The sequence below is a fragment of the Nomascus leucogenys genome, chromosome 16 (genome assembly GCF_006542625.1).
Source record: "Nomascus leucogenys isolate Asia chromosome 16, Asia_NLE_v1, whole genome shotgun sequence".
NCBI lineage: Eukaryota > Metazoa > Chordata > Mammalia > Primates > Hylobatidae > Nomascus > Nomascus leucogenys.
In genome coordinates, this window is record NC_044396.1 from 42,715,514 (window position 1) to 42,733,265 (window position 17,752).

A 17,752-nucleotide genomic window follows, 5' to 3' on the forward strand; every position below is an offset into this window, starting at 1 on the left:
TCTTTATTTTTCCATATGTACATATTTGGGAAATAGAAGATTAAGTAGGGATACGTGCAGCCTATCTTTTAGCTCCCAGACTAGGATTCTGTCCTTAGATCCCACTATTTTTATCATAGGTAAAAAGAATAACTTCTCATAGGTAAAAATACCAGTTGGTAGACCTAGACCATCCTGAAGAAACCCATCTCTACATAGAACAGGAAACACACTCAAAATCTGGGACTCTCTAAGTAGTGGGAAAGACACTACTTTGCAGGAGGCGGCGCCGTGCTCCTGCCCTCTAGGGGGATGGTTCTCCTCTGGGTCCTTCTCCCTCCCTGGCCCCTCCATAGCCTGCCTATATCTTCATGACTCAACTCAAGCCCCAAACCCAAGCCCCTCTCCTTCATTCTCAGGAAACCATTTTACCTCCTACCCTACTATGCAAACTGTGTCCCTAAGCCCCCTCAACTTCCCATGCAACCTATAAACATATACAGATCAGTATCTATTTGTCATCTCCCTCAGTCCAGTCCCAGAGAACAATATGCTCTCCTTTTTGAGGTGTCAACCCCTTACATGTACTTCCAAGTTTTCCAATCTCATTTCTTACTAAAGAAAAAGGATGTGATTGCGAATAAGACATAACCCTGCCCTCTAGTAGTTTACATTCAGTAAAGGCAGACAGACATGTCAGTGGCAACTCTGATATAGTAAGAACCACAGCAGGGGAAGAACAGCGCTGTGGGAGTTACGAAGGGTTATGGAAAGATTCTGGTGGAGATGGCACCAACGTCAAAATCCAGAGAACAAGAAGAATGGATGTGTTGGAGGCAGAGAGGGCACTGGATGAGATGGTATTCATAATTGAGACACCCCAAAGGAATCGACATGCTGACAACGAGGGAAGATACACATAAAAGGACATGTCGGAATCAGTTGGATGGAGGGATCTGGGTGGGTGAATCTAGGCTGGCGTACTGATTTGGGGGTTTTTCAGCACCTAGGGGAATAAGATTGCCTGGAGAATTATGCATGAAAAGATAGCTGAGGGTAAATCATTGCAAGGATAGACAGAACTGAGAGCCCCAAAGGAGATTTAGGATTCACCTTGTCAATAAAGTTAAGAGAGTCGGGGAATATGGAAATATGGCAGCAAATGCATGGGAGTGTCTCGAGGGGCGGTGGTGAACAGTGGTAAATGAAAGACTCTTACTTAGAGCTTTTTTCCAGCAGTTTCTCCCCACCCTCCTGTATCACTGAGTTCACCTTGGCTTTTTCCCGCACCGTAAGCATGCTCGATTTCCCGGTTATAAACAAACGCGCGTTCCACTGTAACGGCTGCCTCCTGTCGCTCCCTTTCTCATCAGACCTTTCACAATAGCCCACACTTGCTGTCTCCATTTCCTCATCTCCCCATTCTCACCTTGAGCTGCTCCAGTGCCCTCAAGTGCTCCAAAGAGGCTTCTCCCCGCCAAGTCTACAGCGCAGTTTTCCCAGCCTTCTCAGTGGGCTGCTCAGCTCTTGATATCATGGATGACTCCTTCCTTGAAACAGCACTTCCCACAGCTTCTGAGGTGCTCTCCTAGTTCTCCATATTCTCTCTCTTCTTCGTTTCCTTCCCAGGCAGAAGAGCACAGCAGCTAAGGGCCTGGGTTCTGGAATCAGACTCTCAGACTCCTCTACTGGCCATGTGGCAGTGGGAACTCAGCCTTTCTGGGCCTGCTTCCTCATCAGTGAAATTGAGGATAATAATGGTGCTAATCCCTGGTGTTGCTGAGGATTAAAGCAAGTCCATGTACAATACAGTAAGCACTTACTACATGTTAGTCACTGCTGTTATTACCTGGCCATTAAATGTGGTGGCCCCTCGCCCCGTCTGGGAAGTGAGGAGCGCCTCTGCCTGGCCGCCCCGTCTGGGAAGTGAGGAGCGCCTCTGCCCGGCCGCCCAGTCTGGGAAGAAGTGAGGAGCGTCTCTGCCCGGCCGCCCATCGTCTGGGAAGTGAGGAGTGCCTCTGCCCGGCCCCCATCGTCTGGGAAGTGAGGAGCGCCTCTGCCCGGCCGCCCATCGTCTGGGAAGTGAGGAATGCCTCTGCCCGGCCGCCCTGTCTGGGAAGTGAGGAGCACATCTGCCCGGCCTCCCCGTCTGGGAAGTGAGGAGCGCCTCTGCCCGGCCACCCCGTCTGGGAAGTGAGGAGCGCCTCTGCCCGGCCGCCCATCGTCTGGGAAGTGAGGAGCGCCTCTGCCCGGCCGCCCATCGTCTGGGAAGTGAGGAGCGCCTCTGCCCGGCCGCCCCGTCTGGGAAGAAGTGAGGAGCGCCTCTGCCCGGCCGCCCCGTCTGGGAAGAAGTGAGGAGCGCCTCTGCCCGGCCGCCCATCGTCTGGGAAGTGAGGAGCGCCTCTGCCCGGCCGCCCCGTCTGGGAAGAAGTGAGGAGCGCCTCTGCCCGGCCGCCCATCGTCTGGGAAGTGAGGAGTGCCTCTGCCCGGCCGCCCCGTCTGGGAAGAAGTGAGGAGCGCCTCTGCCCGGCCGCCCATCGTCTGGGAAGTGAGGAGCGCATCTTCCCGGCCGCCCCGTCCGGGAAGAAGTGAGGAGCGCCTCTGCCCGGCCGCCCCGTCTGGGAAGAAGTGAGGAGCGCCTCTGCCCGGCCGCCCCGTCTGGGAAGAAGTGAGGAGCGCCTCTGCCCGGCCGCCCCATCTGGGAAGTGAGGAGCACCTCTGCCCGCCGCCCATCGTCTGGGAAGTGAGGAGCGCCTCTGCCCGGCGCCCATCGTCTGGGAAGTGAGGAGCGCCACTGCCCGGCCGTCCATCGTCTGGGAAGTGAGGAGCGCCTCTGCCCGGCCGCCCATCGTCTGGGATGTGAGGAGCGCCTCTGCCCGGCCGCCCATCGTCTGGGATGTGAGGAGCGCCTCTGCCCGGCCGCCCCGTCTGGGAAGTGAGGAGCGCCTCTGCCCGGCCGCCCCGTCTGGGAAGTGAGGAGTGCCTCTGCCCGGTTGCCACCCCATCTAGGAAGTGAGGAGCGTCTCTGCCCGGCTGCCCTGTCTGAGATGTGGGGAACGCCTCTGCCCAGCCGCTCCATCTGGGAGGTCTACCACGGAGGCCAGATGCACTGTGGGGGCTGGACGTGGTGGTTCATGCCTACAGTCCCAGCACTCTGGGAGGCCGAGGCGGGTTGTTCACTTGGGGCTAGGAGTTCGAGACCTGCCTGGCCAACATGGCAAAACATATGAAAAATACAACAGACCAACCAACCAACCCAGCGACAACAAAACAGGTCTACCCTGGAGTCATACTCTAATTTTTTCTATTTTCCTCCCTTTCTGATCCTTTATCCTACTTTCTTTTTCTTCCTCTTCCTTCTCATTCTTCTTTGTCAAATAGAGGATTGAGTTATTATCATTGATCCATACAAAGTCCCTCTCTCACTTATTTTAATTCCCACCCCCCATTTCTACTCCCCGTCTTCCCATGTGCAACCTTCCTAATATGTTTGATATGCATTTTTTTGTTTGTATGTATTTTTAGAAAATGTTTATTGTTTTGTGTGCAAAAAAAATTAATTCCTTCTAGTCCTAAAAAAATAACTAAATAAAATAATAATAATAATAATAATAATAATAATAATAGTCACAACATGCTTATAAAAAAATAAATAAATAAATGTGGTGGCCCCTAAGGCATGGACTTGGGTTTCCTTTTCTTGCCAATCTGTATGTTCTCCCTTGATCCTCATATCCCTTTGTTTAAAATACCTACCAATCTACTGATGGCTACCAAATTGGGATCAAGACTTTTCTCCTCAACTTGAGAATCAGCTCCCAGCTGGCCATCTCCACCAGTGTATCCCACGGAGGGTGGAACACATCAGTGCTTGGTTGTGACTCATGACCCCACTGCCTCCCTACCCCAAGCCTGGCCCTGCCTGCAGCCCAGTGACCCAGTCAGTCGCCTAAGCTCTTATCTGGTGTTAACTGTGACTCTTCCCTCCTTTTCTCTTCCCACACATAATCACCCAGCCTCGCCAATTTTACCTCCTAAATATTTCTTACCTGTCTCTTTCTTTCTTCTGACCCCACCATCTCTTATCTGCATCATTGCCAAAAGAGCTTCCTGGTCTCCTGCTCCCAGTCTCAGCCCATTCAAATCCATCTTTCAAATGCCTACAAGGTGGTCATCCTCACATAAATTTCTGCTTGTCACCATCCCTCCACTCCTTAACATCTTTCAGTAGTTCCTGATTGCCTGGAGTCAAATACTGAGTTCTTGGCCCAGCATAATAAGCAAGGCCCTCTGCAGTCAGGCTACTGCCTCCCTAGCCAGCTTTGTTTCTGTTTTAGTCTCTAGAACACAGATGTGTAGAAAAGATGCATATGCCACTCAGACCTTCATGACTGTTCCTGAAAACTTGGTTTCTGCTGTCCCTTACCTGCTCCCTCTAAAGTTCCACTCTTTACCCAGCGAACTCCTATCATTTCTATAAGATCTACCTCCTCCAAAAAACCTGACCTCTTAAGTTATACCTACATCCTGTGTTTGGGGGGCATTTTTTAATGTTGCAGGAATATTCTGCACAATATTTATCATCTTAGTCATTATAAGTTGAGACTCCCATCTCAAAAAAAAAGTGATAGGTGTGTTTATACAATGAAATATTAGCCATAAAAGTAAGGAACTCCTGCCATATGTGACAGAATTGATGAATCAGGATAATGGACAAATCTTGAGGACATTATGCTAAGTGAAAGAAAGACAAATACTGCATAAAATAGTTAAAACTCACAGAAGCAGAGAGTAGAATGGTGGTTGCCAGGGGCTGGCGAGAGGGGAAGTAGGGAGCTGCTGTTCAATGGGTATAAAGTTTCAGTTATATAAGGTAAGTGCTAGAGATCTACTGTACAACATTGTGCTTATAAATATAAAAATTTGTTAAGTGGGTAGATCTCATGTTACCTGTTCTTACTCAATAAAAAAATTGAAAAAGATGGACAGATCAGCAAAACATTAAGATAAGTCAGCCTGATATTAACCCATAACCTTAATGCTCCCCCAGATCTCTTTTGCTTCTGCAGGTTAACTGGAAATCTTAGCAGTATTCTCACAGCTTTTGATGTTTTGTATCAGCTCTTTTATTTAACTCAAATATTCACCCAAAATAATTTAAGATTTTTTTTCACTTGCTTGTGACAGCAACCTGTTTCAAACTAGCTTAAGCACAAAGGAAAATGTTTTCCCCTCATAAGCAGGAAGTCTACAGTAGTTCTAGCTTCCACATGGCTGGGTCCAGACGTCCAATACTATCAGGACTCTCTCCATCTCAACTCCCCTCAGCTTCATCATACACAAAGGATCTCTGTATGTAGTAGGCAAAAAGCTGCAGGGAGCCCCAAACGCAGCTCAAGCTGGCTTAGCTGTCACTGTTCATATGGGAATCTCAAGGACAGGCATGGGGTAGGGGGGACACTGTGAACGAGACCTGCCGGAGTCATGTAGAGAGGAGAAGGGGCGAAGCTGCCCCTAAATAAATTAGGAAAGTATTTGGGAACTAATGCTGAGTTCATTAATGAGTTCACTAATGCTGAGACAGAAGCTATACCTATCACAGTCCAAACTCCAGTGCTCTCAGTTTTTGCTTTTTTAATACCTGCTATACTTTCACATTGGCATTATCACACAAATAACGTTTATTTCAAAGTAGTTCAGTCACCCAATTATAAAAACACTTGGACCAATTTAACCGGACTGTATGGGATATCACATATGAAATGTGTCTCTTTGAAATTATGGCCATTAAGGGGAAAAACAAAAATTAGCTATCTTTATTAGCATCCAGAGAGAGGAATCAGAACAAGGTAAGTCACCTGAGACAGCTCCCTGTGCTTTCAATTTCCATCCTCCAGCTGGATAAACAAGTACAAGAGTACACTGAAACTGTTCCATCACTTTGCAGAAATAAAGCACCAAAAGGGATCTCCCAACACTCTAACTCCTTACATTCCTTATTTTAAAGTTGGAGTCTAAAACATGACCAACCATTAGTTATTCACTCTACCTCTGCAAGTCCTCAACCCATGGAACATTTTCTTTCTTTATATCTTAGCTCTTGAACAGCCAAGAACATCATGTAACACAATGACAAAGACATATCCAAGAAAAACTATTTCATGAGCACCTACTATGTGACAGGCATTCTTCTGGATGCTAGAGACACCAGTGAACACATTTCCCACAAGAACTTAACTCCACCTCTACTAACTTACAGCTGTTGATTATCGAATATAGCCATGATTATACGCTGTTTTTTCCACTCTATTTCACTATTACTTTTTATTGATTTCAACTTACTTAAACATTGTTCAACATAATTCTTCCATTACTTCCTAGGAATTTGTCAGTAACTCTGTCCTATTTCCCGTGAAGTAGTATCCTTAATGTTGGTCCTTTGTTTTTCATACGTGGCTTTTTTTTTTTTTTTGAGGCAGAGTTTTGTTCTTGCTCCCAGGTTCAAGCAATTCTCCTGCCTCAGCCTCCCAAGTAGCTGAGATTACAGGCATGTGCCACCATGCCCAGCTACTTTTGTATTTTTAGTAGAGACGGGGTTTCACTATGTTGGTCAGGCTGGTCTCAAACTCCTGACCTCAGGTGATCCACCTACCTCGGCCTCCCAAAGTGTTGGGATTACAGGCATGAGTCACCGTGCCTGGCCTCATATGTGGCTTTCACTAGTAATTCAGTGATTATCTCCATCGGGTTTCCCAGTGGGATATACAATTCCTTTTGAATGGTTAATTTTCTACAACTGAATAAAGGGGAGACAGAAAACAATTTTTTGTTTTTTAAAAATTTTATATAGAGACAGGGTCTCGCTATGTTGCCTAGGCTGGTTTCAAACTTCTGAGCTCAAGCAATCCTCTTGCCTTGGCCTCCCAAAGTGCTGGGATTACAGGCATGAGCCACCTCACTGGTCTGGTTTTTTTTGTTTTTGTTTTTGTTTTCTTAAGATAGGGTCTCATTCTGTTGCCCAGGGTGTTGTACAGTGGTGCAAACACAGCTCACTGCAGCCTCAATCTTCTGAGCTCAAAGGATCCTCCTGCCTTAGCCTCCTGAATAGCTGAGACCACAGGTATGCACCACCATGCCCAGCTAGTTTTTTTATTTTTTGTAGAAACAGGGTCTTGCTTTGTTCCCCAGGTTGGTCTCGAACTCCTGGGCTGAAGCAATCCTCCTGCCTCAGCCTCCCAAAGTGCTGGGATTACAGGTGTGGCCACCAAGCCCAGCCTGGGAACAACTGTTGAGTGAAACTCTCTACATCACAACTCTAACTGTAGTTTTTTATTTTGAGAAATGGCTAGGCACGGTGGCTCAAGTCTGTAATCCCAGCACTTTGGGAGGCCGACGCAGGCAAATTGCATTAGCCCAGGAGTTCAAGACCAGCCTGGGCAACATGGCCCCTCTCTAATAAAAGCACAAAAATAGCTGGGTGTGCTGGCGTGCACCTATAATCCCAGCTACTTGGGAAGCTGAGGTGGAAGGATCACTTGATCCCAGGCGGTGGAGGTTGCAGTGAGCAGATTGTGCCACTGCACTCCAGTCAGGGTGAATGAGTGAGACCCTGTCTCCAAAAAAAAAAAGAAAAGAAAAAAAAAAGAAATAGAAAAGAAATAAAGTCAATTCAAATCCACAAATTACAATTTGACCCACAAGGACAACCACTATGTAGCTATAAAAATTCAAAGCACAGCCTGTGATTTCTTTTGCTGTCTCCTTGATACTTAAAATATTTGCCATTTGTAAGATTATACATAGGTTTAGGTGACTGGGTGAATATAAATATTTCTGAATTTTTGCCATAGCTTAGCAAAATTTATAAACCAATGCTCGTCATCACCCAGGTAAGCTAGAAAAACCAAGATTGTTATTTTCTGCTTTCCCCAGGATGGTTCTTCACTATTCGCCAGTATATTTGTCTGATTCCTTTGCATGTTCATTTAACACGGTTACTTTGCCCTCAAAGTAAATATCATAAAATATTACCCTTAATATTTACTTCCGATTACTTTACAAAAGTCTAGTATTGGGCCGGGCATGGTGGCTCATGCCTGTAGTCCCAGCACTTTGGGACGCCGAGGTGGGTGGATTAGCTGAGGTCAGCAGTTCGAGACCAGCCTGACCAACATGGTGAAATCCCATTTCTACTAAAAAATACAAAAATTAGCTGGGCATGGTGGCGGGCGCCTGTAATCCTAGCTACTTGGGAGGCTGAGGCAGGAGAATCGCTTGAACCTGGGAGGCATAAGTTGCAGTAAGCCGAGATTGCACCATTGCACTCCAGCCTGGGCTACAGAGCAAGACTCTTGTCTCAAAAAAATAAATGAATAAATAAATAAAGTCTAGTATTTTCCAATAGCAAGACTCACTATTTGGTCTCTCACATTAAGTGTACACATGGGATGCATGCACGTATTTACTCAGAACCTGCCATTCCAGCCATCACCAGAGGTCCAGGAAAAGATAAGAAAGAAAATATGCTCTGTAGTGCTGCTGAATACTAGTTTTTACTGAAGACCAGGCTTTACTTAAAACTGTACTTTAGAAATACCTTAGTAGTTGAGGGGAGAGTGGGTGTGTGGTTAAACAAAAGGTAAAGCAAGCTTCAATGTCTAAATAAAATGACAAAATGTGATATATGTTTAACAACAAAAAAAACTTTATTGAATTACAAATTTTAAAATGGATCACTTAATTTAAAAGTGAGATTATTTTATTATGAAACTCATTATTTCAAAAATGTACTTTGTTTTTGAAATAAAACAAAATCTTCAACTATGAACTGACAAAATAGAGGTGAGCTGGTACTGGTGGGCCAATTCTTAACATGGACATTTAAAAATGCTGCTTTCTGTATTACAACAAAATGATATGCAATAAGAAATTGGAAAAAGGGAGCAAAGGAGAGTGCAAGGCATGTACTGAGGTCTTTCTACGGGTGCCTGACAGAATGCAGATTCAGCATAAAACGCAGACTTTGCAACAGTGGCCTTTAAAGTATGCTAGAGCAAGTGTACCCTAGGGAACCCATGTCAAAACAATTTTTGTCTTACTCCAAACGAAAAAATGGTACACACTTTAACAAAAGTAAAACTTAATTGTAAGATCTGTACTGTAAAGCTACTTGCTATGGCCCATATATTCAGTTTGTTCAACAATCTCACTCATTGACAGAAAAAGTCAGCAAATAAGACTTGGGACAAAAATATTTTCCGTCAATCTCTACATGGAAAGACCACAGCTTTAATGATTTATACAATCCTTAAAATTAATCCTTGGTCAGTATAGATTTCCGAATCAAAATCTAGTCATGAACTGTTTACAATAGCTATACTACACTAAGATGCTAAACATTTTCTTTCCAGTATGTCTTCCTAAGAGGGGAAAAAAATAGTGGGAAGTTTTCATCTTTGCCTATGAGGGGATTTATGAAAAGCCTTCTAAACTACAACAGTGTTCTTCTGCAAAACTAAAACACATTATGAAGTCAAACAGGTAAATTAACAGGAAAACCAAACTGATCTCAATAAAGTCTTGTTTCCAAAAATCTATTAAGAACAAGTAATATACATGTACAAGAAATTACAAGAAATGATGATCACGGTTAGTTACAGATGCAAAATAATATCTAATATTCCAAGCTTGTGAACATAATAATTAAAATCAAATTCATAAGCTACCTCAAAAATTATGTACATTTTAGATAAGCTTGTCAAGTATTATTTGAATACACACCATATTTGGTAAACCTAAAATTATATTACCTTTTCTCCTCCTTTAATATTTGTAGCTACATGCCAATATGGAAAAAAATGTATTTTCATGTATGTATTAATAACAGAGAATAACAGAATTTCTACTGTGTATGTTTCACAGTGTAAAAGAAAAAAAGTTAAGGTATATTTTCCTTTAAGAAAGAAAAAATATTGCCAAAAGTTTGATATCGACTTAGTTATAAAAACCGAAAAAATACGTTTTGAAACAGATACCATACAATTATTATATGGTCTCCCTACTGATCTGAAACTACAGAAGGCATTTAAGGAAGGGATGTTAGGTCAAAAACAAAGTCTAACCCAAGTTGCTTTAAAAATTTGATTTGCAGGAAAACTAGTTGCTTGGCCTAGTTTAAAGCTAATTACAAAATCCGTTTTCTTAATGGTCCAGATATTTTGCCAATTCTTCCAACTCAACAGAACTGTCAAAAAAGAAAAAATATTTTGTAAGACTTTCAAATACCAATAAGGTACATTCCCCATTTAATACAGCATACACCTGATATTGCTTTTAAAAAAGATGCATTTTTTAAAAAGATGCTGTATTTTTCACACATAATAATCACCTATCTTAAGTGCCTGACTTTCCCAACTTAGAACTACTAGGAACATATAAGTAAAGAACTTGTATAAAACAATTTCAGCATTTTTATTAAATACCTCTTTATAATGTTTTTAAGGTTAAAAAAAATAATAACAATTCCAAAATCGAACTTCTAAAATATGCCACCCTAGGCATCAGCTTTCTATCCTAAATCGAACTTTCTTAAATTCAGTTAAGTACTATGTCAAAACTTGCATGTATTCAAAGCAAACTGCACTGCACACCTCATCACCATAATAAAAATGATCCATCAGCCGGGCACAGTGGCTCACACCTGTAATCTCAGCACTTTGGGAGGCCGAGGCAGGCAGATCACCTGAGGTCAGGAGATCAAGACCATCCTGCCAACGTGGTGAAACCCCGTCTCCACTAAAATACAAAAAATTAGCCAGGCATGGTGGTCCCAGGTACTCGGAAGGCTGAGACAGGGGAATCTCTTGAACCCGGGAGGTGGAGGTTGCAGTGAGCTAAGATCATGCCACTGCACTCCAGCCTGGCAACAGAACAAGACTCCATCTCAAAAAAAAAAAAAAAAAAAAAAGATCCATCATGCAAAACAAATCCATGAGAACAGGCCAAATTTTCTCAACAGGATTGAAAAAGAAGGTGAATGTCTCTCTCCTAGACCAATGACAACTTCTGCAACCTGAGATGGGTAGGAAATACTGTTTCAAACCATGAAGACACTTTCGATAGCAGTAATCTTTCCAGCTCAGAACTGAATCTTTGTACGTAATAAGGGTACTGGGCCGGTCACGGTGGCTCACGCCTGTAATCCCAGCACTTTGGGAGGCCAAAGCTGGCAGATCACCTGAGGTCAGGAGTTCAAGAGCAGCCTGGCCAACACGGTGAAACCCCGTCCCTACTAAAAATACAAAAATTAGCTGGGCGTGGTAGCACATTCCTGTAATCCCAGCTACTTGGGAGGCTGAGGCAGGAGAATCACTTGAACCTGGGAGGCGAAGGTTGCAGTGAGCTGAGATAGCGCCACTGCACTCCAGCCTGGGCAACAGAGTGAGGCTCTCTCTCAAAAAAATTAATGAATAAATAAAACAAAATAGGTACTGGCCCCAACCCCTTAAAGTGGAGTTGAAGAAGCCAAATGGATATCCTCAATATGGTTTGGGACTCTGGCCCAAATGGCTTCTAGTTCATTTCTGATTTTCAGAAAATGCTTTAAGCTAAGTGAATAATTCAAAATGAGCATTAAACTGAAAAGTCTATGTAAGTATAAATGAAAAAAAAAAAGAATCCTTGTACAAACTTCAGAAAAACTAATAAAAATAGCCAGCATTTTTAGAACACCAACAATTATCAGGCACACTAAATATATTATCTCTACTCTTCATCACAATCCGAAATGTAGGTACTATTTACATTTAATACATAAGAACAATATAGTTCAGTAATGGGAAGTGGCAAAAATCAGTTTGTATGATTCCAAAGACTAAATTCCTACCACGTAAGCCTCCCAAACTCACACCCTTAACATCCTCATCTATAATAATGATTAAAACGTTTTTAGTACTGATGTGTATTTCTGCTCCCAAATTTAAATTTTATGCTTTTGTTTCACAAAATCCCTCAAGAATGAATCATTTAAATAATATCAACTTGCCTGTGTGGGACTAATTTCAAGAGCACACAGGCAATATGAAGGCTTAGTGAAAAGCTTACCAAATGACAGCAGTGCTCATCTGTAATTTCTAAAATAAACACTAAAATCATTGGGCCTGATTTCAACAAGGGAAGAAAAATTTTCCAAAATCAAAATCTATTAAAACAAGTAATAAACACGTATAGATTTTCTGGAAGTACAAGAGTCAAAACAACTTAATGAATATAGTATAAATAGGACAGTAATATAATAATTGAACAGTTAAGATTCCCTCCCCATTTCCTGCACCAGAACAAATAAAGGTGGTAAAGTCAAGTTAATACTCTTTACTTCTAGTAGGGTAACAAGATAGTATATTCCATTACAAGTAGTCAGGGAGTACAAGAGTACTGGATAGTGTGAGCATATCTGTATATATTGAGATATCTAGGCAGAGCTATGAAAAGACCAGAAGAAATCTTTCTATTATAAGTGAGTATATAATATGAATCCAAGAGAGTCCATACCTTCCATCGATTTCCACATTCATTACAGACAACAAATGTTGTCATTGGTTCATCAGCACTACGGGTTTGTACCTGCAGCAGAATTAAATTAAATGTACTTTTTTCAGTACTATAAAAAAACCCAACCCAAATAATGTTATACATAAAGATATATAATATGTAATAAATATAGTGGTACCACAATAAAATGAATAGAAGTCTGAAACAAGTTCAAATAAGCTAAATAATGTCAACAGAGCACACACTTACAAACTTCATTTTCCTAAGACCTTCTTTGTCTTAATATATACCAGATAAGTGGGAAAATCCTCTAAAGTCACACCTTATATTTTTTATAAATAGCTAATAAGTATTTTAAAAATTCATCAGTAAGTTATTTGGAATAAGGATCTCAAAAACAATTTCATCAGTAAGAAGCACAGAAATGAATAAATTTAAACATATGTCAATATTCTCTTACAAATTAACAAGATGTAAAAATTAAGAATATCTCAGTCTGACAAATATAACTCCAACAGCCTTTCTAAAAGTTAGGCAGCATTGTCTGTGACCTAGAAACTTGATATCTAATCTATTTCTAAGATGGCAATTAAAAACACACACAAAAAAAGGATGTTTAAAAGAATATAATTTTCTAACAGCACAACACTAAAAACAAATATTCAACAGAGAAGTAATGACATAAAGTAAGAGTATATCCATCTGATGAAATATTACACAGCCAGTAAGATGCTTACAGAGGTTTTTGGGGTTTTTTTAAACAATTAAGAGGGAGAGAACTCCAGATATATTTGGTTTCTTCAAGCATTTAATGTTCAGCAAGATTGAAAGTCAAAAATGGCACCAAACAAGAAATAATCAGTGACCAGCAGTTTAGGCACATTGCAAAGGACCTGAGATTTTGGGAAATGCCAGAAAAGAATCAAAAAGTCAAAACTGGCCAGGCATGGTGGCTCACGCCTGTAATCCCAGCACTTCGGGAGGCTGAAGCAGGTGGATCACTTGAGGTCAGGAGTTCAAGAGACCAGCCTGGCCAACACGGTGAGACCTCGTCTCTACTAAAACTACAAAAATTAGCCGGGTGTGGTGGTGGGCACCTGTAATTCCAGCTACTGGGGAGGCTGAGGCAGAAGAATAACTTGAACCCCTGAGGCGGAGGCTGCAGTGAGTCAAGGTCATGCCACTGCACTCCAGCCCAGCAACAGAGCAAGATTCCGTCTCAAAAAAAAAAGTTCAAGTTGAACTATGCTGTGGAGAAGAGGGCACCACATTAACCATAGCACTACAGAGGACTTGAAATGTTTTTATGACCTTTCAGATTCTGATTCCGATCTTTCTGATGAAGATAGCAAAGCAATGAATCAAAAGAAAATATAGAAGAAAAAACTCCAGACTAAAAAAGAAATAGATTGAAAAAAATCTAGTTGAGAAAAAGAAACCAAGAAAGCTAATCAAAAGGATTCTGAAAATAAAACTGATATAGATAATTCTGAGAATTAAAAAAATGAAAACCATGTAAATCTAAGATAGCTGCCAACCTAAGTCCAAAGAAGGACAGCAAAAAATTTACATAAAAAAGTACAAAAGAGAAAAAAACATTATTCAACATACTATCAACTCTTCTCTCAAAGAAAAATGAAGGACATTAGACTCGGGCACCTCTGCTGTGAAATCTCCCAAGATCAAGTGTTCTAAGACAAGAAAAGAAATGCAACCAGTGGTTCCATCCATAATGGCAAGTGGCAGTGATGGTTATGAAAACTCAACAGATAGTAAAATGTTTGACAAAGATGCTCTAAAGGAAGATTTAGAAAGTGTTAGTAAAACAGGAAGTGATGAAGAATCTAAAAATGAAATTACAAGTATTGGTAGAGCTTCAGGTGATGATGACAATGGAAGTGATGATGAAGATGAAGAGGAGGATGAAGAGAATGGTAAGGATGATGATGCAAGTGACAGCAGCCCTAATCTTGCAAGGGGTAAAGGGAATATAGAAACTAGTTCTGAAAATGAGGATGATATGGCAGATTTGTTTCCAAAAGAATCAAGTTTTGGTCATGCATGGAGAGAGTCAGATAAACCTGCTCCTCGTGCTGATGACATTACACATCAATAGCAGTTTGCAACATGGACTGGGATAGATTAAAGGCAAAAGATTTGCTGACTCTGTTCAACTGATTTAAACCTAAAGGAGGTGTTATATTTTCTGTAAAAATATATTCTTCAGAGTTTGGAAAGGAGAGGGTGAAGGAAGAGCAAGTTTGAGGACCAGTAGAGCTATTAAGTTTTCCTGAAGATGCCCCAGAAAAGGACTGGACCTCTAGAGAAAAACTGAGAGGTTATCAATTCAAATGACTGAAGTACTATTATGCAGTAGTAGACTGTCATTCTCCTGAAACAGCCAGTAAAATTTATGAGGATTGTGGTGGCCTGGAATTTGAAAGTAGTTGTTCTTTCATAGATTTAAGGTTTATACCAGATGATACTACTTTTGATGATGAGCCCAAGGACGTAGCCTCAGAGGTGTATTTAACAGCATATAAACTCAATATATAACATATCTGCTGCAATGGGAACATCAGTGGTGGAAATCACTTGGGATGAGACTGAACATGAAAGAATTACAACACTAAACAGGAAGCTTAAAAGGAAGAGCTTTTGGACATGGATTTTCAAGACCACTTAGCTTCCTCTAGCGAAAATGAAGAGGAGATAGAAGAGGAGCTACAAGGTGATGATGAAGTCAATGTAGAAGAAGATATTGGAAAACAAAGAAAAGTCAGAAGGACGACGAAGAACAAATCACTAAATATATGCAACTCTTGCAGGTTATTCAAGAAAAAGAAAAGAAAGACAAAAAAAACGATAGGGAAATGGAAACGAAGTGGGTTCCAGGTCTTAAAGAAAGTGCAAAGAGATGGTCAAGAACAAATTGGAAGGAAAGGATAAACTGACCCCTTGGGAACAATTTTTAAAGAAGAAAGAGAAAAAAAGACAAAAAGAAAAAGAAGACTCTTGCTAAAGAGGCCAGTGAAAATTAACTTCCCTCTGATGTTGATATGAATGACCAGTACTTTGCTAAAGAAGTTTAAAAAAATAGGTATAAAGAAAAAAGTGAACAAAATCTGCAAAAGATGGCACATCTCCAGAAGAAGAAACCAAAATAGACGAAAGGCTGAAATGGCTTTCCTCACTGAATGAGGAGGAAGAAAGTAAGAAACACTTCAATTACAACAAGAATGTGGAGCACCAGAACCTGAGCAAAAAGAAGAAAAAGCAGCTCATGAAAAAAAAGAAATTATTAAAGGATGACTTTGAGGTAAACGTTAGCAACACATCGTTTCAAGCAATGTACACTTCCCACTTGTTCAATTTGCATCCCTCAGATCCCAGTTTCAAGAAAACAAAAGCTGTGGAAAAAATCCTTGAGGAGAAAACCTGGCAAAGAGAACAGAAAAAACAAGAACTTACTCAGGCAATAAAGAAAAAAGAGGGGCAGGCACAGTGGCTCACGCCTATAATCCCAGCATTTTGGGAGGCCAAGATGGGTGGATCACCTGAGGTCAGGAGTTCGAGACCAGCCTGGCCAATATGGTAAAACCCTGTCTCTACTAAAAATACAAGAAAATTAGCCGGGCATGGTGGCGGGCACCTGTAATCCCAGCTACTTGGGAGGCTGAGGCAGGAGAATCATTTGAACCAGGGAGGTGGGGGTTTCAGTGAAGTCCACTGATCCTGCCTTGTCAATGTTTATTAAATCTATAAAAACCAAAACAGAGCAGTTTCAAGCAAGAAAAAGAAAAGTCAAATAACTGGATGTTATTTCTTTTTGAATTGAAAACATCTCCTAAAATATACAGAAATATTTATTAGGAACAAAGCTACCTTTCAAGAATATGAATAAAATCTTATTCTGAACATAGTAAAATTTTTCTTCATAAATAGTTGTTCTTAATTGTGGATGACTGACAAATTTGTATTGTGTATTCCTACAGATTAGTCATAATTAAATCAAATTACCTGAATTGTAGGGTTTATAAAATGTTTATATTTTATGAAGTTCAATTCCAACTAGTGGAAAGTTACTCTAGCTTTCTGGGTTTTTTTGGGGGAGTAGTGGGGTTGGGGGGCATGGAGTTTCATTCTTGTCACCCAGGCTGGAGTGCAATGGCATGATCTCAGCTCACTGCAAACTCCACTTCCTGGGTTCAAGCAATTCTCCTGCCTCAGCCTCCTAAGTAGCTGGGATTACAGGCATGCGCCAACACACCTGCCTAATTTTTTGTATTTTTAGTAGAGATGGGGGTTTCACCATGTTGGCCAGGCTGCCCTCAAGCTCCTGACCTCAGGTGATCCGCCTGCCTCAGCCTCCCAAAGTGTTGGGATTCCAGACGTGAGCCACTGCGCCCAGCCTACTCCAGCTTTTTAAAAGGCTGTTTACAATTCTATGTAAAAATAGAGCAGTATCTACTCTTGTTTGTTTAAAGGTTAGGGATAATTTGAAATATATATATATATATATATATATATATAAAACACATTGATTTCTCTGGGAGCAGGAGGCAGATTTAAATAGCTATTAAAATAATTTATTTTCCTAGCCATAAAGGATGGAAGTCAAGAACTTTTTGTTCTTTATCATGTTAAGTATAGTTTATGAAATTAATTTGTAAATAAAAGAGCTAAATATTTTTATTATTTTTGTATAGCACTGATTTATACATCTCAAACTATTCTCTGGAAAAATTTTAAAAAAGAGGAAAATGCTTACATTATGATAGACAAAAGAAGAGCACTGGCCCTCCCCCAACTGGTGAAGAGGATACAGCAGAAAAAGATGAGTTGTAGACACTGATCTGCTAGTGCTGTAATATTGTAAATACTAGACTCAGGAACTTTTGTTAGGAAAAAATTGAAAGAACTTAAGTCTCAAATGTAATTGGAATCTTCACCTCAGAGTGGAGTTGAAACTGCTATAGCCCAAGCGGCTGTTTACTGCTTTTCATTAGCAGTTGCTCACATGTCTTTGGGTGGGGGGGAGAAGAAGAATTGGCCATCTTAAAAAGCGGGTAAAAAACCTGGGTTAGGGTGTGTGTTCACCTTCAAAATGTTCTATTTAACAATTGGGTCATGTGCATCTGGTGTAGGAAGTTTTTTCTACCATAAGTGACACCAATAAATGTTTGTTATTTAAAAAAATAAATAAATAAAGAGCATAAAATAG

At 41.1% G+C, this 17,752-nt stretch overlaps 1 protein-coding gene and 1 pseudogene across 1 annotated transcript in view; one reads left to right on the plus strand and one right to left on the minus strand.

Moving 5' to 3' along the window:
* Positions 1 to 8,661: 8,661 nt before the first annotated feature.
* Positions 8,662 to 17,752, minus strand: part of TCEA1 (transcription elongation factor A1) — a 58,397-nt gene continuing 49,306 nt past the window's right edge. The window contains exons 9-10 of the mRNA XM_003255961.4: positions 12,529 to 12,600; positions 8,662 to 10,222 (exon numbers count right to left, since the gene is read on the minus strand). Of these exons, the coding sequence (XP_003256009.1) occupies positions 10,214 to 10,222; positions 12,529 to 12,600 (81 nt within the window). The 3' untranslated portion in view covers positions 8,662 to 10,213. The remainder of the gene's footprint in view (positions 10,223 to 12,528; positions 12,601 to 17,752) is intronic.
* LOC115830698 lies at positions 13,234 to 16,340 on the plus strand (annotated as a pseudogene).